We start from the raw sequence: 24,013 nt of genomic DNA, 5'->3' as shown, positions 1-24,013 counted from the left end.
GGGACTCCCGGAGGCGCCTGGCTTCCACCCAGCAGGTGCTCAGCATCTGTGCAATTGTTAGAACGAAATCCAAACCAGCCCTGCAGCTTCCACAGCTGCACCCGTAGCGGGGCGGAGCCAAGCCACCGGGAACGACACAGACACCCCGGTTGGAGACCATCACTGGAGATTGGCCAAGGCGTCCGCACCTGGGAGGCAGCCCCACCCCGTGGGTACTCAGGATCCTTCCGCAAGCTCCGTCATCCCCCACACCCCCGACCCCCGGCCCTACGCTCCACCTCGTGACTGGTGGTCACGGGCCGGGGGGCGGAGCTGCCCGGCTCTCCGATCGCTGCCTACCATTGGCAGGGCCTTCCATCCATCATGTTAGGCCCCGCCCATGAGGCTGACGTTCCCCAGCCTACGTCTCTCCCGTAGGCCGCGACGTAACTGGCGATTGGTGGAGAAGGCGGCAGCCGTCCCAGCGGAGGCGACGACGGGGCGGTCTCAGGGAGTCGGGACGAGCCGGGGCACGTCACCCCCTACGGCGGCGGTGTTCGCTCGCGTTCCGCCGTCCCGGTCCGTGCCGCCCTTTGCTGTTGCGGCCACCGCGGGACCATGGCAGCGCTCGTGGTGCTCCTGTCCTTGTTGGCGGCGGGTGAGGGCCGTGAGCCTCGGGGGGGTCGGGTGCGGCCGCAGGTGGGCGGCAGCGGGGCGGGTGCCGCAGTGCGGGCAACCGGCGGCGGCCTCGCCCCAGCCGCCTCCCTCTCGGCCTTCTCGTCGGACCTACCTGTGGCGGCAGGCCTGGAGGGCTGCCGGGGCGGGGCCGGGCTGCGTGGGGGCACCTGAGCCGGCCTCCACCCTCCGCCTCTTCCAGGAAGGCGCGGCTGCGGGTCCCGCCGCCGGTCTCTTCCGGCTCCGGAGGCACGGGGATGCATTTCCCAATTAACTGTGGAACCGCAGCCCTCTGCGAGGAAGGGAAAGCAGACTTCTCTGAGCTGCCATCAGATGCTGCGTTTCCTTGCATTTTTTTTTTTTCTGGTGTCTTCCTTTCTAGCGGTTGTCATCAGTAATTGGTGACGTCTCCTCCCTTAACGTGTTTCAGAATACAAAAGTTGGAGATGGGGGTAATTGTTTTTGTAGGATTCTTTCTAAAGGCAAATTCGGAGTACCTCTGAGTAGTTGTCAAGGTTCTCCATTTTAAGGATTTGGAAACTAAGATGTGAGTCACGTTCTTAGGGTCACATGTTAAGTAAATGGTAGCTTTCAGAGTGGAACCTAGGTTCCCTAGTGTTCAAGTCCGCTAATATTTGGCCTCTTACTGTGTATCATTTAATTCATTTAATTTTACAGTAGTCCTTAGAAGAGGACATCATCCTCGATTTACAGGGTGATCAAGCTTAAATAAATTACCCAACAACATGCAGGTAGTAAGCAGCAAAGCTGGAACTGAACCCGGATCAGCTGGCTCCAAAGCATGGGTCTTTCCATTATGTGTATTGTGGCACAAGGTGATGGAAATGCTCCTGCGTGGGAATGATGGGGGCCTGGATTGGAGGCTTAGTGGCGAACAAGAGGCCAAGTTGAGAACAACTTGGAGAAATGGGGCTCTGTTTAAAACCTATAGCTTAAAAATATGTGTGAGGGGTTGGGATGACCCGACCCGCTTTTGGAATGGTGGTTTAATTCTGCATGAGTGTATATAGACCACTGACGTTCTTGAAAAATGCAGGTCTTCTCCATCCCTGGAGGTGTGCCCAGGGTTGTGTGTTGATGATAATTATACTTATTTTCATATCTCCAAGGTTTTAGGGTTGTTTTGTTCCTTTCGTTTTTCCTTCTGGCTCCAGAAGGGTCATCCTGATCTATCTAGTAAGTTATTTTGAGGGGTGTTTTTCTTTTATTTTAAATTCAATGTTTGAAATTTAAAAATCTTCCCTTTGATACTGTGATTTAACTGAATATCTGCTGAAATTCCATCTTTTAATGTTGACTGATACTGTTTTGATTCAGTGAGGTTTAAGGGTTGTTTGTTTTGGTCTGAGGCAAAGTAATTGCTTCTTTACACGGTTTGAACATGCTTTCCTAACTAGAATAGTCTAGTTCATACAGGCTTGGAATCTGATCTTCTCAATTTCTGCAGTGCTTGGTCTTGTCACATGAGGTTTAAATTATTATTTTCCACAATGACTAAGTGTAATTTAGTGGAAAACATCTCTAAGAGATTGGACTTCTGTATTTGAGGAAATAAATAAGTCCTTTAAACTGGTGTTAACTAAACCCGAGAGAGACTAGAGGAAGGGAACTAGGGTTATGAATACCATGTCATGAGTATTTGAAAAAAATTCAGATGTTTACCCTGGAGAGGAAAGGCCAAGGGCAAACATGTGGAATTTGACAGAGTGTCATGTGGAAGAGGGATTTGATGTGGTCAGTGATGCCCCAGAGGTCAAAAGTAGGACCTATTTATTTTTTCCCTTATTGATTCCATCCACCGTTCATGGATCACAGCATAGTACGGTGGGAGTTCCCAAAGGGAGGGATACTTACCCCCTAGCCCAGAATGGGGAGGCTGAGGGAAAATTCCCTGGGGGGAGATGCCTCATGGGCAAATATATGAAAAAGATTGGGGGGGAGGAGTTTAGACAGAATGCACTGTGTAAGAGCACAGAGATGTGAGAGCAAAAGAGCCAATAGTTCGGTGGGGCTGGAATGTATAAAGGTTAAGTTGGGGGAGCTCCCAGAAGTAAGGTTGGTGAGGTTCCTTGGGTGTTATGTTGTGGGTTCTGTCTCAAAAGCTCAGGGCAGCGAGTGAAGGTGGTTAAGCTGATGGGTGAATGAACACACCTGTATTTTGAAAAGGTGCTAGAAAGGCTGGCTCAGAGAGTGGTGTGACTGGTCGTAAGGTGGCCAGTTCTAGCAAGCCCGGAAAGGGCCTGGGAGTGTGCACTGGGCCTGGAGGGGAAAGGATTTGTGAGATAAGGAAAAAAAAAAAAAAAGGGCAGAATTCCGTGGTTGGCTGTGGTGCTGAGGAAAGATAGAAAGATGACCAGTGTGAGCCGCTGCCTGAAGGGTGGGGTCGTCCTTGGAGATAGAGAACGCGGAAGGAGCATGTGGGAAGATGGTCAGCTCAGTTCGGAACCTGTTGAGTTTGAAGGACCCATGGGACTTAGAAGGAAATGCTTAGCAGGCTGTTGGTTATGTAGGTCTAAGGCTCAAGGGAAATCTAGGCTGGCAATAAAAATCTGGGAGCCATCAGTGTTTTTGGTGTTTGCAGCCTGAGGAGTAGATAGGCTCAGCCAGGGAGAGGGATATAGGATAGGAAAGCAGTGAGGGTCAAGAATGGAGCCCTCAGATCTCAGAAGTGGAGTGTGCTAGGTGATCTCTTGGGATGCCAGAAGAAAGTACTAGAACTTCCATCTATAGCTTTTTAAAATTTTTTTTTAATAGTAACGATCAGATATTTTGTAGAATGTCCATCAATTTGGGTTTATCTGATGTTTTCTCATGATTAAATTGGGAAGAATACTACACAAGTATCTCATCCTTTTTTTTTTTTAAGATTTATTTATTTGAGAGAGAGAATGAGATAGAGCATGAGACGGGGGAGGGTCAGAGGGAGAAGCAGACTCCCTGCTGAGCAGGGAGCCCGATGTGGGACTCGATCCCGGGACTCCAGGATCATGACCTGAGCCGAAGGCAGTTGCTTTTTTTTTTTTTTAAGGTTTTATTTATTTGACAGAGAGAGAGAGACAGGGAACACAAGCAGGGGGAGAGGGAGAAGCAGGCTCCCCACTGAGCAGGGAGCCCGATGCGGGGCTCGATCCCAGGACCCTGAGATCATGACCCGAGCCGAAGGCAGGCGCCTCCAAAGGCAGTTACTTAACCAACTGAGCCTCCCAGGCTTTTTAAAAAATTTGTTTTTGTGTGCTTTGAAATATGTTATGAAGGTACAGTCTATTCTACAAGTGTGTACTTTATAAATAAATATATCTGTATTGGGGCTGTTTTCAAATTTTGTACCAAAAGCGTTGAAATCTAAAAAGTTTGGACCTCTCTGCTTTAAAGGATGGAAGGGAAAGAAACAAAACTGCCAGAGGGACTGGGGGTAAAAAACCCGCACAAAACAGGGGCCCGGGCTTCACGAGAGCCAAGGGCGGAGACTTTTAAGGAGGGAGTTGCCCAGAATCAGGTGCTTTGAGAAGTTAAATAAATTAAGGGCTGAGAATTGTCTTTCGGATTTGGTGAGGCATTTTGGTGGCACGGTAGGGTTGGGAGCTATGGGTTGGGTGGTAATGTGAGATGAAGAAGTAGAGAAGCAAAGGGTCATTGGCTGCTCTTCCAGGATCCTTCTGAAGGGAAGCCGAGGCTGGTAGGACCAAAGCAGGGGTTTTGTGATTGTCATTTTAGAATGGGAGCACCCAGAGTGTATTTTTAGGAAGTGAAAGAGCCGTTTGGAAGGGGGAAGTTAGTAGCGTGAGGCATGGCTTCATTTATGACCTCAGCAACTATTTTTTGTTTTTTTAAGCTTTTATTTATTCATTTGACAGAAAAAGAGGGAACACAAGCAGGGGGAGCGGGAGAGGGAGAAGCAGGCTTCCCGCCGAGCAGGGAGCCCGATGCGGGGCTCGATCCCAGGACCCCGGGATAATGACCTGAGCCGAAGGCAGCCACTTAACTGACTGAGCCACCCGGGCGGCCCTCAGCAACTATTTCTTGAGCACCCGTGTGTCAGGCACTGTCCTCAGCTCCTGGGGATATTGTGTGAACAAGACAAACTGAAATCCCTGCCCTCGTGGAGCTTCTCTTCTACAGGCCAGCTTTTATACACTGGTGCAGATAAATTTGTGGTGGGGAGAGGAAGCAGGGAGTGGGCGGGATTCCTGTGCTCTCTTTTGAAGCTGGAGGTGAGGTTATTTGGTAAGTCTGAGGCAGGGGTGATAAAAGAAGTTGCTAGAAGTCGGTAAGCTCATTTCAGTTGAGTACTGCAACAGACTTTCCGGGGGGTTGCAATGTTGGGACGGTGGAGATGGCTGCAGGCCAGCGTCGGGTTTGTAAGTTGAGGCAGCGTCCCCCTTGACTGGTTGTATTGTGGTAGAGAATGGGTGACTTCCTGTCAGGTCTCCAGGGGAAACCTGGATTAAGCAGCAGTGTCTCAGTCTAGGAGGCCACAGCAGTAAGGTTTTCTAAAGCCCGAGGCTCCCGCAGGACTGTCTTGCAGGCACAGAAGTGGGCATTCTACCTACAGTGTTGGGGCAGAGTAATTCAGCAGAGCTTTCCTTGCTGGGATTGAGTGACTAGGGCCTTGTTGCAAAACAGGACTATCTCCAGATCCAAATATGGTTCTTTAAATTAGTGTGTGGTACTTGGAAAGTGTAGGACTGTTGCTGCCCCATTTTCCTTAGCGTTTGCAATAACCACTACTGTAGTGAACCAAGATGTCTATCAGTTACAGACAGCCTTCCGTTCCGCTAATTTTTTTTTTTTTTGCCTGCCTTCGGCTAGAACATTTTGGAAATTCCTGCTCTGGCAGCTGCGCTGAATTGAAACTCATAACTCTTCATGTTGTATCAGCACCATCCTGAGGCCTTTTATTTACTGCCAATACTGCAACACCAAAACATTTATTGTTGCTTCTAACTTTATTCCCATACCCTGTAAGTGGTACTTTCCTTAGGTCAAGAGAATAACAGTGATGCTTTATTAAATAAAGTCTAATTTTCCCATACTAGGTAAGCATGGCCAAGATTTGTTTTGGACTCAGAGCTGATCTTTTCATAGGAATCTGAAAGTTTCCACAAGTTACTCGTCTTTGTGCAAGCTAGACATCATTGGGTTTACACAAAATGGCTGAAGAGGCCAGATAACCTCATCCTTGGAGGGTTTATCAAATAGGCCCTTTATTCTCATCCTTGGTCTGTTAATCTCAGGCTCCCTACCCCTAGACTTGTTGGCTTTATTATTACAGAATGCCTGTTCTCAGCCTCTTGATACACCCATTGGAAATACTATTTCTTAGACTACTTGGCTTCTAAAGTCTGCAATATTTATATTCTGACTAGTAACATGCCCGCCCCCTCCCCACCCCTTGCCTTTGACAGTCCTCATTTCACTAGGTGTGCTTATGGGATGTAAAGAAAGATCTCCTCTATCCTAAGATTTGCTAACTTGCTCAAGTTTTAGAGTGAAATGCTGGGAGTTTTTATGAATTTGTATTTTGAAGAGAGGGTCGATGGCAGAAATAATTTAGAGATTTCATGTTTCTTTGTTTTTAGTCTGTGCCAGGGGTTTGTTTGCTAGCGATTGATTGATTGATTAAGATTTTATTTATTTCAGAGAGAGAGACAGACTCCTGCTGAGCAGAGAGCCTGACAGGGGGCTCAATCCCAGGACCCTGAGATAATGACCTGAGCCGAAGGCAGACGTTTAACTGAGCCACCCAGGGGCCCCTATTTATTTTTTAAAGTTTTATTTATTTAAGTAATCTCTACACCCAACATGGGGCTCAAAGCCCCGACCTCAAGATCAAGAGTTTCATGCTCCTCTGACTGAGCCAGCCAGGTGCCCCTCATTTGCTTTTTAAATACTGAAGAAATGCCATTGATTTCTAATTCTTGCCGATTTGGCAGATGACCCTGGTTTTTGTTTGTTTTTTTTTAAGATTTTATTTATCCATGAGCAGGGAGAGAGGGAGAGGGAGAAGCAGGCTCCCCGCTGAGCCAGGAGCCAGATGCAGGGCTCGATCCCAGGACCCTGGGATCATGACCTGAGCCGAAGGCAGCCGCTTAACCATCTGAGCCACCCAGGCGCCCCCAAATGCCCCTGTTTTAAGGGCCACCTGTAGGAAGGCATCTTGATCGTTAGGAGAATCCTGTTTCATCACTGTGCCTCTATTAGCAGAATGTATGGACTTTGGTTCGTAGAGCAATATTTTGAAAAAGAATTTGTTGATGTTTGCGATTCAGCATTTTGTCCAGTAATATGTAGTATGCTGAGTCAGTGAAGAATGGGGAAACGTTTTATATTTAATAATTTTCTACATGGGTGCAAAAGATTTATGATGTTGATCATTCATTTATTAATCTGTTTTCTTCCAGGTGTTTTGGGGAACGAGTTTAGTATATTAAGATCGCCAGGGTCTGTTGTTTTCCGAGATGGAAATTGGCCTATACCAGGAGAGCGAATCCCAGACGTGGCTGCATTGTCCATGGGCTTCTCTGTTAAAGAAGTATGTGTATTTTTTTTCCTAAGATTTTATTTATTTGACAGAGAGACACAGTGAGAGAGGGAACACAAGCAGGGGGAGAGGGAGAAGCAGGCTTCCTGCAGAGCAGGGAGCCGGATGTGGGGCTCAATCCCAGGACCCTGGGATCACGACCCGAGCTGAAGGCGCCCCCGGGGTCCCTTTTTATAAGGCACTGACCCCACTGTGAGGGCTCCATCCTCATGACCTCATCACCTCCCTAAGGCCCGCCCCTAATAGTGTCACATTGGGGGATAGCTTTCAATGTGAATTTTGGGGGGACACAAACGTCCAGTCTATTGCAATTTATTATGAATGATAAAACGTGCATGCATCTTGTCTGAGTCTGAGAAATAGTGCGGTCAGCCTCTGTGGGAATGAAGCCATAAGCTGTTGAGTAACTGGCTGTTTCTGTGATGTAGTGGAGGGGGTGTAGATCCTGTCAGGACAAGGGGTTTGCAGTGAAAGGCATGGAGAGAGGGGATGCAGTCTGCTGTCTTGCTATTGTTTGCTCTTCACACTTAATAAGTTTGGTGCTTTTGACATGGTCTCTAGATAATCACCAGTCACTCAAAGGAACTTTCCTCCCAGGTCCTGAGTGCCCTTGAAACCAGAAGCAGTGTGAGGGAGCTACCTCTCTGCTGGGCCTGTGGCTGGAGCCCCTGAGGTCCCTGTGGGAACATGAGTGGTTGCTTACATTTAAGGATGAAATTTGTACCTCCTCCTTCATAGACTTAAATTTGACTACGAGTGGCTGTCAGAGTAACCCTGAGAAATAATTACTAGTAAATTAATGTGAGCTACTTTGAGCAGGAATTTTATTTATGACAAGCTTAGTCTAAAGAGAAGACTTCTAACGGCAGTTCTGCTGTGTCCTTACGAAAGACAAAAGCCCGCCGTCCACAAGGGCAGGTGATAGTGTGGGGGGAGAAGACACCCATGGTTTGGTGAGGAAGAGTTTGTAATCTGGGATTTGAAAAGGACCTACATTTTGTTTCCTTGTCTGCTTTCTTCCACAAAAGATTTGAGAGGACTTACTAGTAGACTTTGTTGTTGTAGATCTGTGGAAGTTTAAGAACACAAAGGAGGTCAAAATCCCTGTCCCTGGTTAGGAGTTTGCAACTGCTGCCTTCACTGAAACGTTTGCTCCCCCTGGGAATTAATGAGCTAAAGAAACCAGAAGAATTTCGGAATAAATGGAAGAAAGGAAACAACAAAAATCAAAAGGCAGATTTAAAAAAATAATCTTAGTAATAATATTAGGAATGTAATTTCTGTGAAAATCATTGTTGAGGATCCCTTTAAAATAAACATATAAATGGAATTTTCATTGCCAGTGTCATCCCGGAACCCCTTGACTCTGCTTAGTACACGTTATTGGGGCAGTGGTTTCTGGAGTGGATAATTAAGCACCATCTCATGCTTTTCGGTGTTTAGGACCTTTCTTGGCCAGGACTTGCGGTGGGTAACCTGTTTCATCGTCCTCGGGCTACCGTTATGGTGATGGTGAAGGGAGTAGACAAACTCGCTCTACCCCCAGGCAGTGTCATTTCGTACCCTTTGGAGAATGTGAGTATTTATTATAAAAAAATTAAAGGCATGCATTTTTAATCTTGCCTGCTGTCGTTATGAATTGTGTTCTAAACACCCTTCTCTTGTCTACATTTTGTTGTCCATTATCTTGTCACCTTCCCGTCCGAATTTTACCTGATACTTTGTGTAAGTAGGAGACTGGAGACTATTTTGCTGGTTCACTTACGCCTTCACTGGCTTTTCAGGCAGTATGGCTGGCTGAGCTGTCGTGAGAGGCCCTCCGTCCGCTGCCAGCAGGGAAGTTCCTGAAACATCATGTAGCTGAACTTGCGGGCAAGGCAGGGATACACAGAGGTGCCAGATAGGAACAGACAGCTCAAGAGCCACAGTGGTGAGCCGGAGCTCCGTGTTTCTTGCAGAAAGCCAGGGGCTATGAAATGCTGTCTTGTTCTCAAAAGGAGGACCAGGAAAACCCCAGCTGCCCCAGGGCTGCCATGGAGCAGCTGACTTACCTCTCTTGGCGGGGGAACCGAAAGAGTCTCCTAAGAGAATCGGAACTCCGGGCTTGTGGTGTGCCCAATTCACACGACCCACCCCGTTCGGACACCTCCACCGGACACCTCCACTGCCCAGGGCTGCTTTGGTTTAAAAAAAAAAAAAATCGAAGATGAGTAATTTACAAAGCACTTGCAAGAAAACAGTGCCATGAGAGAATGCGCAGGTGCAACAAACCGAATTCATTCCCTTAGAACTACAGATAATAGACCAATCTCCAGGAGATGTGAAAATACATACATTATAATTGTGAAAGGAGTTCAAGGAAGGGATAGAAACTGTGAAGCAGGTAGAAGACCTTTTTGATATGTGGTGCATTCATTAATACTCACGTCTAAATATTTCATAATTTATCTTGTGATTTCTTTAACCCATGAGTTATTTAGAAGTGTTTAATGTGTGGGTTCTTTTCAAGTAATTTTTAATTTTTCAGCTTCTAATTTCATGGCATTTTAAGACTGGTCTGTATGATGATTTGGGAATTTTTCAGACTTTCTGTGGTCTAGTATAAATTATTTCCAGGCACACACAACATGGTTACAAAAGGCCATGTACTAGGCCACAAGGCAAATCTCAACAAATAATGAAGAATTAGTATCAAATAAACCACCCTTTCTGACCACAGTGCAGTTAAATCTGAAGACGATACCTTAAAAATGTACTTGGAAGGGTGGGGAGGATGGAGGGGAAATAGGTGCAGGGTATGAAGGGTACAAACCTCCAGTTATAAATGTTACGGCACAGGGAGTACACGCGTGACTTACAGATGGAAACATTTATACACATCAGTCCTTTCCTAATGTGTATAAATGTTGGGTCACTGTGTTGTACTCCTGCAAACTAATACAATATTGCATGTCAACTATACTTCCGTAAAAAATAAAGAAAAATGTATTTGGAAATGGTAAAAACAAAATAGATGACTCCTCAGGTTTAAAGCACACTGGGGCGCCTGGGTGGCTCAGTTGGTTGGGCGACTGCCTTCGGCTCAGGTCATGATCCTGGAGTCCCGGGATCGAGTCCCGCATCGGGCTCCCTGCTCGGCAGGGTGTCTGCTTCTCCCTTGGACCCTCCCCCATCTCATGCTCTCTCTCTCTATCTCATTTTCTCTCTCAAATAAATAAATAAAATCTTTAAAAAAAAAAAATAAAGCACACTGGAAGTCTTAAAAGCTATCAGAAAAAAAGACATTGTCTTTACAAAGGAATGAGAGTAGAAAGCAGATTTCTCATTGCCATTAGGGACTAGAAGAGCAAGAACTGAAAAGGAGGGATTGTCTAGTATAAGGCCAGGCCGAGGATACAGTTTACATTGTCATAATAATGAAATGATACGAATCCAATGAAAATAAGGACTCTTGGGAAGGTGAAGACCTAGAAATGGAGTGCCTTATGGGGTGGCGGGGGGGGGGGCTGTGGTTGGTGACGCAAGAGAGCTAAATCGTCATTTTTTTATACTCAGCAGTAAATACATCTCTAAAATGGAAAAATCAAGATGTGATACAAACATTTAGAGATGGTGGCAAAAGGAAACAAAGGTTTTGAAAGTGGGGTCCTTGGGAATGGGAAATGGGGGCAAACTTTTTTCTTTAAACTTATTTTTCATAGAAAGTCTGATAGAACTCTGCATGTCTTTATAAACTGTATAATCTTTTTTTCTATATAACTTTTGAAAAAATTTTTGATTTTAGCATGTGAGCTGGGGAGAAAGGGTAGAGGCCAAGGGAAAGGGGGAGAAGTGGACTCCCCACTGAGTGTGGGACCCTGCGCCACCCCCCACAGCTTGTTCTCCAGAACCGGAGATCATGACCTGAGCTGAAATCAAGAGTTGGATGCTTAACTGACTGAGCCACCCAGGCGCCCCATCTCTTGAAAAAAATCAACAGGAAAAGTTAGTTGGAATAGGTGGACTACTGAATAATTCATGAGTTGAAGAGAAAATCAAAGTGGAAGTTTTGAAATTATTTGGAACTGAGTATCAATGAATGTACCATATATTTAAAAGTGGTGGGGTGCAGCTAAAGTGGTAAGGAAAGGAAAAAATTGATAGCTTAAATGCACACGTTCAACAGTTTAAAAGAATGGAAATTAATGAGCTAAAGAGAGCAGAGGAATTTCAGAATAAATGGAAGGGAAACAACAAAAATCAAAAGGCAGATTTAAAAAATAATCTTAGTAATATTAAGAATGTAATTTCTGTGAAAATCATTGTTGAGGATCCCTTTAAAATATATAAAAATCCAAAATGCTCTTAAGATTTTAATTTACATACAGTCCAAAACTCAGCATTTTTAACAGACTAGCCTTACTCTCCATGAGTAGAAGCTGTGAAAAGAGCTCATGTTATTGCTTGACCCTGACTGACTGCTAATACTTTTCCTGGCAGTGGGTGGTGAATGAAATACAAGGCTCAGAGGGCAAAATCCACAAAATCTAAAACAAACTAGAATGTCTTAGAATTCCCCTTAATGAAGCTTCTATTTGATTAGCTCGTTTCATTAGAATTTCAAGGCCTGTAGATAAATTTGATTCTCTCCAGGACACACACATACCCTTGTACTACAGTGGAAGAAAACAGATTTTAAGCTGTTGAGCTTGTTCCTTTTTGAGCTTCGTGGTTGTATAATTTTTTTCTTTTCTGTCACAGTTTGGCTCTCATCTGACTCAGCAGCTTCTCCGATTTGATTGCTAAGGATATGTTACCTTTAATCTTCAACTTTCCTGACACAGGTGCCATTTCAGTAGGTGAAATGAGGCCAGAGAGTGTCCCAGCACTGCCGAGGAGAGGGCACTGTGACGGTGTGCTTTTGCAAGTGGGGCTCTTCCCCCTTCTTCAGTTACTCCATAACTTATTTTAAGAGAATTTTGTGAAGAGTTAATACACATCTTGATTAAGAAGGAGTTGGTTTTATGTCACAGTATCATGAACTAGATGAAAATCCCAGCATCAAAATTAAATTTATCAAAGATTTATTAATCATATTTCTCCCTGTACCATGTTAGCATTAATTTGCTACTTACAAACATTAACCTTTCAATAGTAAAGGGAATTAAGGATGCCTGGGTGGCTCAGTCAGTGAAGCGTCTGCCTTCGGCTTAGGTCATGATCAGGGTCCTGGGATCGAGTCCCCCATGGGGCTCCCTGCTCAGCGGGGAGCCTGCTTCTCCCTCTGCCTGCCACTCTCCCTGCTTGTGCTGACAAAATCTTTAAAAAAAAAAAAAGTCACTAAGAAATCTCCATTAAAACAAACACTGTTATACTGCTTGTTTTACTACAGTAATATTGAGAATAACATAATTTTTTTGAGGGGAAGAGTGACCATAACTTATTTTAAAAAATAATGTGGGATAAAAACAAATCTATGCAGATGGAAGTCAGAAGTTTTGGTTACCCTTGGGGGTGGAGAGAATGGAAGGGGGAGCCTTCTAGGGTGCCGATAATGTTCTGTCTTGCTCCGGCTAGGCTTTATGAGTGTATCCATTTGTAAGTACCCCTTGAGCTGTTACCCTAAGATTTGTGCACTATGCTGTACGTATGTTACACTTTAATAAAAAATGCAAGAGAAAAGTAGATTTTACTACAATTGGTTATTTCAATTGATACCATCTTGTGGTCCCAAGATCGAGGCTTCAAAATTCTTGTGACATACTTTATGCTTTGAGTCTTCAGTCTATCTGGAGATAAACCCTAAATCCAACATTTTTTTGAAATTCTGAAATGAAAAATGAGGTCTGGTTCTCTTTCAATGAAATTTAATTCTTCAAATTCTTCAGACCTCCTCTTACAACTTGATACTTTATTATAGAATATACATTCCTTGTGACACAATATTAAAACCAAATGGGGAATTGCTGCTTAAAGTACATGAACTACCACCAGAAAATGGTTTGTGCAAGAGAGTTGTGTCCTTCCTGTTGGCAAGTTATTTCCCATCTAGGCATATAGGAGATAAGACTTGTGGCCCACTTAGGGACTGTTTCATCCGTGCCCTCAAAAGGGCTGTGTTTGGAAATGATTCGGGTCTTTTGAATTTCCATAAATGATGGGGGTTTTTGATTTTTGTTTTTGTTTTTCTTTTAAGGTTCTTTTGTTGTTGCTGAGTGGTTTTTCTTACCCCTTGGGTTCCAACGATAATTGAGGTCTTACTCTTATATTTCAGGCAGTTCCTTTTAGTCTTGACAGCGTTGCAAATTCCATTCACTCCTTATTTTCTGAAGAAACTCCTGTAGTTTTGCAGTTGGCTCCCAGTGAGGAGGTAAGTGATAAGTTTTTACTTAAGATGCTTTAAAAAATAAGCTTTCCTTAATGAAAATTTAAAACCACTTTTATGAAAAATTGTATATACTCTCTATATCGTATGTACATATATTTTATGTATACTCTGTATATTGGAATTAATCTGCAGGCTGTAACAAAATTTTGGATTCTTCTTGCAGAGAGTGTATATGGTGGGGAAGGCAAACTCGGTTTTTGAAGATCTCTCCGTAACGTTACGACAGCTCCGCAATCGCCTGTTCCAGGAAAACTCTGTTCTCAATTCACTTCCCCTCAATTCCCTGAGTAGGAACAATGAAGTAAGAAGTGCCGTCATTGAATGAATACATGAATATCATTACTAATTTTCCATGTCTTACGCTCCCTGACTTTAGAGCAGACTTGGAATTTCAGGAAATGACAGGTTTTACAGGTTTACTGTGCTGGAGTACATTCTTTAGTGTAATTTTTAAATGAATCTCATGAACAAATAGACTTTTTCTGTGACTTGAATAAATAGTATTACATTCTCGTGCAGGGGCTGCCACCAGTTAAGGCAGACAAGCCAGGAGTCACACAGACTACTTGGTTGGCAGAGCTGTGTTGGTCTGGTTATGTAGAGGCCATTATTCACTGCCATCTCTGATGCGTTGCTGCCTCTTTCTGGTTCATTCTCAACAGTATAGTGGAGGGAGGCACTCTTACTTTTGACTCCTATCAGCTTCACCACTGTCTTCCCCACGTGGCATGCCACCTTTGTGGCAGCCTGTCGTCTTGACCTATGGATGACCAGAACCGCCATCTTTTCTTCTCTGATGTGGACCATGTTCAAGGAACGTGAGCAGACTGGGCCACTAGCAGGACCTCGCCGCAGCGTGTCAGAGACTGGGATGCCCTCAGGGAAAACCACTTGAGAGTTTGGGTGCTTTGTCATACCTTTATCAAAGATCTAGCTATTGAGTGGTCCTCACTGTGCTCGGAATGACCGTCACCTTTTTATTAGGAAATGTTTTTATGTGCATTTTCAATTGAGATGAACCTACCAAATAGAGGACAGCTGTTGCATAAAATCACTTAACTCTGCTTAACATTTGTAATATCCTATCCTGTGCCTTGCTTGATAAACGGCAGATACAGATCTTGGATGTGTATTTAAAATAATACTTCTTTTGGCCCTTTGCAGGTTGATCTGCTCTTTCTTTCGGAATTGCAAGTGCTACATGATATTTCAAGTTTGGTAAGTCGGCTACTCTAGTATTTGTTTCATTTATTTTGGTTCCAAAAGACATTTCCCGAGAATCCTGAAATGATAGGGAGACCAATTAAAGTTTGATTATGCCCTAGATTTACATACCACGAAAGCTGAGAAATAGGTGGTGATGGGAATTCTGAACTCATCTCTTGTTACAGTGAAATTATTTTGCATTTCTGTTTCTAGGAGAGACAGTAAGTGTATGTATGTCCTCAAGGGCACTGGCCTGGGAGTAAGGCCACCCTCGCCAGAGTCCTGACTTGGCTATTGATTTCTTGAAAGACATTAAGACCTAATCCCTGTATCTTATCTTTGGGTCTAAAATAGAAATAACAGGGTGCCTGGGTGGCTCAGTTGGTTAAGCAACTGCCTTCAGCTCAGGTCATAATCCTAGGGTCCTGGGATCGAGCCCCACGTCGGGCTCCCTGCTCCACGGGGAGCCTGCTTCTCCCTCTTCAGCTCCCCCTGCTTGTGTTCCCTCTCTCGCTGTCAGATAAATAAAATCTTTAAAAAAAAAAACCCAACAAATGAAAAAAATTTAAAAATAAATAAAATAGAAATAACAGTTTGGACTAATAATGCTATAAAGCAGGTCAGGAAGGAAATAAATATACCTGCAGTGTATTTTGTGTGTGTGCGTCATTAAAAAAAAAACAAAACTCCTCCTTTGACTAAAATAAGAAAGCTTACCTGTATGCTGTCTCCTGAAGTTGCCCAAAGCTTTCTGCAGGTTGGTTTGGGGTAGTCTAGACATGTATTGCTGGGGGCCAGCCAGGTGCTCTAGGAGGGCCCGTGGGGAGGTAGCTGCTCTCTGAGCACTGATGGCTCATGCTCTCCTGGGATCGAACTGGTCCAACTATGTGTTCTTTCATACCCTGGCCCATATCTGAGGGTATTCTGTTGGTTTGTTTCTTTAAGCTATATGTAGGCCCAGTGTGGGGCTCGAACTCCTGACCCTGAGATTAAGGGTCGCATGCTCTACCGACTGAGCCAGCCAGGCGCCCCTTGTATCTGAGGTTTTTTAACTGAGGAGTTTTTTGTTGTTTTTTTTAGGAGCTTTTATTAAATATTCAAGGAGTCTTACAATTGCTCTTAAAAATGAGATTTGTGCTGGGTTTATCAGAAACTCCCATTTCAACTAGTTCTGTTTGCCACCATTTTAAAACTATTTGTATCTTGTGGCACACTGGTATGGCTCCTTTCAGCCTAGTTTAGTTACATATAAAACTTGAAGTGGCTGAGTCTGACATTACCCACTTCCTTTTGTTCGCTTGGTCATTCGTTCGTTCATTCTCCTCAGTTGTCTCGACATAAGCATCTAGCCAAGGATCATTCTCCGGATTTATATTCGCTGGAGCTGGCAGGTTTGGATGAAATTGGGAAACATTATGGGGAAGATTCTGAACAATTCAGAGATGCTTCCAAGATCCTTGTTGATGCCCTGCAAAAGGTAAATTGTTGATGGGGTATGAGAGGTTAGAGTATGACCATTTCAATTTTAGCTTCTTAATGGAAAAATCTATTTAGTGAAATACTGTTGATTGAAGTCTCCCCTTCTTTGGAGGACCTCTAATTTTAGTGACAAAGGGTGGAGTGGGTCAGAGGTGTGTGTTGGGATGTCTCTCGTGCTGGCAGATGGCAGGGGAAACGATCAGTAACTCCAGCACTATACTTTTTTCTTTTAACTGTGGTGAGATACACATAAAATTTACCATTTTAACCATTTTTAAGTGTACAGTTCTGTAGCATTAGGTACATTTACATTGTGCAACTGTCACCACCATCCATTGCCGGAACTTTCTTCTTTCCTAACCGAAACTGTCCCCATTGACCCTATGAAATCATGGGAGGAAAACAGCACAGCAGCAGACACTGAATAGACACGTAGTAAGTGCGCATTTCTCTCCGCCCTTGGGAGTTGCTCGCCTGCAGCTCTTCCGTGAGTCAAACTTCATAGGTGTTCGTGATTAACCAGAGACCACTTAGGAACATCTTCATTTCCCTTTCCTACTTCCCTTCCCCCCAGTTTACATGCCAACAACTTGTCTGTTTATTTTGAACATTTGAATACATGTTGAAGATGAACACTTTTCTGAATATTTTGACATAATCAAACCTTTAAGACAGTGTATTTCGTTAGCCAGGAGGCGAGTGTATGTTCTCCTAGGTGCACAGCTTAACATTATTTGAGTAAGTGCATGTTCGCAATTCATAGTAATGCCAGTAAGTCTTCAGTTCGCAGATGACATGTACAACCTTTATGGCGGGAATGCAGTGGTGGAGTTAGTGACCGTCCGATCGTTTGACACCTCTCTCATCAGGAAGACAAGGACTATTCTTGAGGCAAAACAAGTGGTGAGTACAGTTTTAGACCCTGCTTTAAAACTATGAAATTAAAAAAACCCACTAAATCCTCGTTCACCTGTGGGCGACATGGATGAGCGGTGGGTAAATCTGGGAGACAATTTCAGTGAAAACCCAGATTGCTTATTCATGTAGGCATGTGCGTTTTGCCAGTGATGCTCAGTCTGCTTGTAATCAGATGATACAAGAATCTGAGTTAGGGTAAGTCTGTCAGAGCCAGTGAGCTCATTCCAATATTGCTCTTACAAGCAGATGCCAGAAGTTAACGGGAGGGAGGAGGATGGAGGATTCAGCACCTGGAGTCTGCTTTTCCTGGAGGTGTGTTGTCTGTGTGGCCCAGTCCCTCATTTTCCAGGATCTGCTGTTTATACTCCTAAGAATTTGATTTACAAGTTTTTGGCCTGGATCTTGCTTTGATTTTCAGCATTTAGAGGGTCCTAGGCAAGGGTGCCCACCTGCACGGATAGGAGGGCAGCACTGAGCGTCCTGGGGCCGAGAACCTTACTGATGGGTGCTCCACGGTCATTTATAGACACTTCCGTCTGGACCCATTCATTGATCTCAGGGTGGGACAGAGGTGGAATGCCTGCTCAAGATAATCTAGATGTGACTGCTTTGAGATGGCTTTGTTCTGATGGGAGTGGGAGGACCATTTAATAGCACATGGCAGGCTAGACAATCCCCCAAATTTTCCCACTACCGAGCGTCTAGAAATACTGATAAACAGCTTTTGAGTGCATAGTTTAGCTTTCAAGACAGACATTCTTAAGGAGCAAGAGGAACTCGAAGTGAATTAACATTTTACATATGTAATCTGAAAATTACAGTGTTGTATTTGTTCATTCTAATGGACTAAAGCACTGGGAGACGGGAGGCTGGTGCCCTGCATCCTTGGGAATACCGTTCTGCCTCTCAGCCCTGGACGGTCTCCCCAGCCCACCAGGCAACAAGGCGTTCAGCTTGAGAGTCTTTGTAGGGTGATGGGAATGTTCTACAGCTAGACTGTGCTGATGGCTGTGCGGCTCTGGGAATAAGTACTAAGGTGCAGGGAGAAAGAACCCGCTTACCCCCCAAAAGAAAGGTCTTCAAGGGGGAAGTGCTCTTGCGTTTGCCTCCTAAGCTCCCTGCACGTGGGACTGGCCATCCTCTCCCCCACTGAAATCCCTCTTTCTTCAGTCTGAGGGAGAGAGAGTTGAAGGAAACATTCGAGTGCCTACGACATGCCAGGTGCTGGGGCTACATCATCATCTGTGTCCTTTTAGGACAAACCTGATCCTGTCACTCACTTCCTGCTTGAAACCTGTCCACAGCTTCTCCTCGCCCATAGGCTCAAGGCCAGGTTGCCCGTAGGTTCCCCGTGTTGGTGGTTGCCCTCCTTGCTCTGTTCTCCAGCTGGAATGAATGAAGTTGCCCACACAGTGCCTTTGCCTGGGCCTGGAATAGACTCCCCCGCCACCAAGGCCCGGCAGGATGGGGATGGCGTTGAATGAACCGTTTTCCTCTTTAAGATTAAAATTTCAAGTGGAGCACACATAAGTATATAACGTGGGGAAGAGAATGCAATACTTGGTCCTCTGAGCCCCCGGTCTTATCCCTGTGCCCTCCCCATCCGCAGGGAATTGCTGTCCCGATTCGTTAGTCATGCCCTTGATTTCTTTACAGCTTGACCACAGAATGGATTCATCCTTAAACACTGTTTGGTTTTGCCTGCACTGGAATTGTATGTGAATGGAATCCTACTTTTTCTGTGTTTGCTGCCCAGTCTTGTTTCAGAGGCACACAGGCCGTAGGTCCATCCTCACTGCCATGGCTCCCATTGTGTGGACGTGCCACGTGCTGTTAAGGCAGGCCGCTGTGCGTGGCTCTGGGTACACACACACACACAACACACACGGTTTCCCTAGGGCGTGGACTCGCTGGATCACGGGATACGCACACTTTGACCATGCTGGTGTCGCCACATTTTCTCAAGCAGTTGGACTGGTTTATACTTCCATTGACCATGCGCTTCCCCTTTCGGGAAGGCTCCCCTTCTTGGCGCCTCCTAGTAGAAGCATGTCTTAATGCCACCTAGGAATAAATGTTTGATAAACGAATCAGAGCTACCAAATGGGGATAATTTCTGAACTTAAAATTCTTCCCTCTTTTCTTCGTTGTAGAAGAACCCATCAAGCCCCTATAACCTCGCATATAAGTATAACCTTGAGTATCCAGTGGTTTTCAACATGGTACTTTGGATAATGATCGCCTTGGCCTTGGCCGTGATTATCACCTCTTACAATATCTGGAACATGGATCCTGGATATGACAGCATTATTTATAGGATGACAAACCAGAAGATTCGAATGGATTGAACTCTCCTCATGCCAAACTTAGAAAAGGGATTTGGAAATTGGCTGTTTTGTTAAATCTTTTAGTGTAGTTTAAAAGTAGATAGTATACTTTAAATTTATAAAAAAGAAAATTTTGTCCTCCGTGTGCCTGTGATGTTCTTTTAGAGTGAATTATAGTATTGATGTGAATTGATCTGTGTGCTATAGATTCTATAATATGCTCAAATATGATATAACCATTTAATTTCATTCCATTTAACATTTGGAAATGTGCACTGAAATAAATGTAAAACATTTAGAATAACTTGTGTTATTTATGTTGGGGAAAATGCACTGAATTTATTAGACAAACTTAGGAGTGCTTAACTTCCTTACACAGGACAGATGAAAATGACATTTGGGCTGTTCTATACCAGGAACCATTTGTAAATGTCTTAATTTGATGTAAATATCTCTGAAACAGAAGGTATTTAACTTCAAAGAGCCCTAAGTGGACTATCTGGGAGTACTTACACAGTGACTGAGATTGAGAACTGCATCTGATTGACAGAGGGTGGTGGCTGTTGCTTAACCTCTTCTGAAAGTCTGGTGATCCAGATCACGAGGTGGATATTAAAAATACTACATTGATCTAAAAAGAAACTAGCTTTGTGGAGTTAATAGATACCTGTAATTATACACCCAAAAACCAATTTTGGGGGGACATCTTGGGGCTTGACTATTTTATAGTCAACTTTCCTGTGTAAGTTACTATTAATGGTTTGTGGTACGTCATTCTCTAGAATATTAAGTGGAAGTAGATGCTCCCTACTTTTCATGTGGAAGTGGACCAATGTCTATAAAGAGTGACAAATAAAGTTAATACTGATTCCACATTTGTGTCATTTCAATACTAAATCTATTTTATATTGTAAAATCCTAACTAAACAGGGTTTTATTTAATCAATTGGCTGTTACACAAACGGTTTCATGCCTTTTTTTTTTTTTACATTTATTCTCACTGCCTCCCGAGATTCAGTATCAAGACAAGGAAGACATTTTAATTACCATTCTTGTTACTGAATTTATACAGAATATGTGGTGAATTCACACTAGACTCTAGGTAGGAAAAGCTTAAATTTCCCTACAGTATTTAAAAGATGAGTAAGTAATTGGTCAAAATAAGGACTATCTAAGGTAAAGTCTTAAAGGTTATAATTTTAAAGACTTATTAGAATTTTAAATTTCATGATTATGTAGCAAAATCAGTCTGAGAGTTGTGCTGCCCTGCCCCTGGGAACCCTACTTGGGTTTAGTATGAGCCGTTTCTGTGCCTCTTTAGAAAGATCATCAGATCCTTTCTAAATAACACTGAGGTTGGCAGGTTTGAAAAGATGGAGTCAGCTAGTTGTGTCTTCTGCCACTTAATGCAAGATACCTTTAAGCTGGTAATCACCGTCACCGGGAAGAGAGAACAGACACGGTTCCAAAATCACTTAGATATTCTCCACTGCTACTCCCTGGCAAGTTTATGGGGGTGAGGGTGTTTTCAGCCGCCTGGCCCCAAAACACTAACCCCTCACAGAACTCAACAGGGCCTATATTTGGGAAGTCAGGAATCCCTAAGTCTGCAGAGTAGTTAAAAATCCATGTTTCTTTCACAAGTTTCTTATATAAACATTGCCATAGAAGACTGTGATTACATATGAAGTAAACTAATGTCTAATTTAAAACTGATGAGACTATGTTCTAGGGGAGAAAAGAATTACATGACAGCACTAGTCCTTATAGGGTAAATGGCACCAGCACCCTTCTGTTAGGCAGAAAGCAATTAATTAAAATAAATGTTCTGCCAAGATGATTATACCTGTTGCTGATGATTTGCTCTTAAGTCTAATTTGTTCAGGAACATAAATCACAGTGTCGAGATTTGTGTGAGAGGCAGGAAAGCTAGACTCATGACAGACTATTCTGACGAGCTGAAAAAACCCAATCACTTTATATCTAATTGGCAGAATATTCCTGGTTTATAAAATATCTGAGATTTTACATGTGTTAAGTACTGCTTATGGCCTAATTCGATTAGGAATGATAGAGAATTGATTTTTATTCTCTGGCTATGCCTATTTTGAAGGAATGGTCATCCGAATACATTCTCATTGGTACCAGATAATGTAGAAGCCATGAACTTACTTTTTAATGGATGTTCAATGATTTCTAAGGGACACAGGAACTGGGGTCAGTGACCAGGCCTACTGGGTTCTGCAATGGCATCAAGCCTCTCCTAACCTTGGGCTTAGGCAGAGTTTCTCTGTAGCCTTTTTGTGACAGAATGACTATGCAATGGTTTCTTAGAACAACAGAGTTGCTGGAGAAGGCCATTAGTAAGACCCACTAGGATTAAAACGCCTCAAGTCCTACAGATGAATTCAGTTCACCATGTCACCATTTAATAGCTGAACAGTCTTGGGCAAATCCCCCACTCTCTCTGAATCAGAGTTTTATTTTTTTTAAGATTTTATTTATTTGAGAGCATGAGCGGGGGGGTGGCGGTGAGGGCAGAAGGAGAAGCAGACTCCCCGCTGAGCAGGAAGCCTGGGTAGGCCCAATCCCAGGACCCCCAGATCATGACCCGAGCCAAAGGCAGACGTTAACCGACAGCCACCCAGGCGCCCCCGAATCACAGTTTTAAATCAACATCATGGGGATGGTAATACTCCAGGTTTGTGGAAATGAGCCTTCAGTGCACTAGCATGTTCTAAGGTTTGCGAATGCTTAACATAACAACTGCTAAATTCAAGGAGCTCTGCTTGGACCCATGGTTGTACCATAGATGTGTCCTAGCCAGTTTTCTTGGTTGCAAACAACAGTAACAGTTTGGTTAAATTACACCAACTGTCTTACTAAGGCCTTTTATTAGCCCACAATCCACTTCAGGAGCACACAATGCATTTAGTTCTCATGTTTCCCTAGGCTTCTTTAACCTGGGACAGTTTATTTTTGAAGTGTAATGGACAGAATGTCCTTCAGTTTGGGTTTGATATTTGCTCATGATGAAATTCAGGTTATATGTTTTTGGAAAGAATACCAGAGAAGTGGGGTGCCTGCATGACTCAGTAGGTTAAACATCCAACTCGATTTCGGCTCAGGTCATAGTCTCTCAGTTGTGAGATTAAGCCCCACGTCGGGCTCCACACTCAGCGCGGAGTCTGCTTGAGATTCTCTCTGTGGGTCCATCCCCTGCTCACGTGTGCTCTCTCTCAAATAAATAAAATGAATTAGCACAGAAGTGGTGTGTCCATTTTCATGTTCTAATCAGGAGGCATATGGATGTCAAGGTCTCACTTTTGGTGACTTTAACTGGTGAAGGTGGTATCTGCCAGTTTTCTCCCCTATAGTTACTTACATTTCTTTTGTAATTAAAACTATTATTCAGGGGTACCTGGTTGGCTCCGTTGGTAGATGCAACACTCAATCTCAGGGTTGTGAGTTCAAGCCTCACATCGGGCATAGTTTACCTAAAAAAAATAAATATATATATATACATACACACACACACACACACACACACAAAGGGGACCCTTGGGTGGCTCAGTTGGTTAAGTGCTCGACTCTTGATTTTAGCTCAGGTCATGATCCCAGGGTAGTGAGATCAAGCCCCACTTCAGGCTCCACACTCAGCAGGGAGTCTGCTTGAGGATTCTGTTTCCTCCCTCCCCACTCATGCTCTCTAAAATAAAATCTTTTTAAAAGACTTAACATTTCATTTTTCATCTTTCACCCATTCTAGCATCTGATATTCTTGCCTGAAAGAATTACTGTGGTTTTTGCCAAATAATGTTTTATTTCTATCATTCCTTCTATATTAATTGGAATTCTGTAAAGAGCTTTCCCTTCTCCTCATTATTTATTCCATTATTTATACCAGCACCAACTGACAGATATTTTAGGCTCTGTGTTACAATCCAACACTGTCCTTTTTGTTGCTCAGTTGTCCCAGATTTGGTTACTGGGAGACCCTTTGGTTGGTTCCTACGTCCTCTTGACAGATCCCCATCATTTTTTGAGCACTTCTTTACTTTCTGGCACCACATATTTATGGACTGAATTTTCAAGTTAACCACGACCATACCTTTACATGATGGAGACAAAGATGGGTGGGGAACGGGGCAAGTAAGGAAAGAAACAGTGGTATCAGTTGGAATATGTAAACATATACACAACAAAATGAGGGATTAGGGGTAGCTGTTCTTGTTGCTTCAAAAGATAACAAGGTCAGAGTTGGATTTGGGAGGACTTTTGATGGTCTACTACTCCCTTCATGTTCCCTTTACCTTCAGCTAACATCTCAGCTAGTTCTTCACTCATCGCAGAAACCCTCTGTCCCTGAAGGTCGAAGGAATCATCCAGTAAACTGCTAGTGGACTAAATGGGCTGCTCAAAGTGGCCCCCATAGACTGGCGCCAATCTGTGGGCTGTTACCAGTCTGTGATGTGATAAGTACAAAAATGGAGATCTGTG

General features: G+C 43.8%; 1 protein-coding gene across 2 annotated transcripts; it reads left to right on the top strand.

Moving 5' to 3' along the window:
- The first annotated feature begins 480 nt into the window (after nucleotides 1-480).
- ATP6AP2 (ATPase H+ transporting accessory protein 2) lies at nucleotides 481-20,386 on the top strand. Of its 2 annotated transcripts, XM_025857473.2 has the most exons (9): nucleotides 481-637; nucleotides 7,077-7,207; nucleotides 8,660-8,791; nucleotides 13,470-13,565; nucleotides 13,747-13,884; nucleotides 14,748-14,801; nucleotides 16,117-16,266; nucleotides 17,052-17,171; nucleotides 19,340-20,386. In XM_025857473.2, exons 1-9 carry the CDS (start codon nucleotides 598-600, stop codon nucleotides 19,532-19,534), a joined length of 1,056 nt encoding a protein of 351 aa, XP_025713258.1. In that variant the 5' UTR covers nucleotides 481-597; the 3' UTR covers nucleotides 19,535-20,386. The 2 variants fall into 2 exon arrangements, with proteins under 2 accessions (XP_025713258.1, XP_025713257.1); XM_025857472.1 differs by lacking the exon at nucleotides 481-637 and having other exon boundaries at nucleotides 7,025-7,207.
- Nucleotides 20,387-24,013: the final 3,627 nt, after the last annotated feature.

Source organism: Callorhinus ursinus, unplaced genomic scaffold, assembly GCF_003265705.2.
Source record: "Callorhinus ursinus isolate GAN/ISIS: 27379988/994484 unplaced genomic scaffold, GSC_fseal_2.0 scaffold16, whole genome shotgun sequence".
Classification (NCBI taxonomy): domain Eukaryota; kingdom Metazoa; phylum Chordata; class Mammalia; order Carnivora; family Otariidae; genus Callorhinus; species Callorhinus ursinus.
The sequence above is the reverse complement of the archived record's forward strand: the minus strand, read 5'-3'. Positions and strand labels throughout refer to the sequence as shown.

Excerpts from the sequence above, each read along its gene's own strand:
- ATP6AP2 (XM_025857473.2), top strand. The coding sequence starts at position 598 with ATGGCAGCGCTCGTGGTGCTCCTGTCCTTGTTGGCGGCGG. Across the intron at positions 14,802-16,116 it reads TACATGATATTTCAAGTTTG|TTGTCTCGACATAAGCATCT; the intron begins GTAAGTCGGCTA and ends CATTCTCCTCAG. Across the intron at positions 16,267-17,051 it reads TTGTTGATGCCCTGCAAAAG|TTCGCAGATGACATGTACAA; the intron begins GTAAATTGTTGA and ends GTAAGTCTTCAG.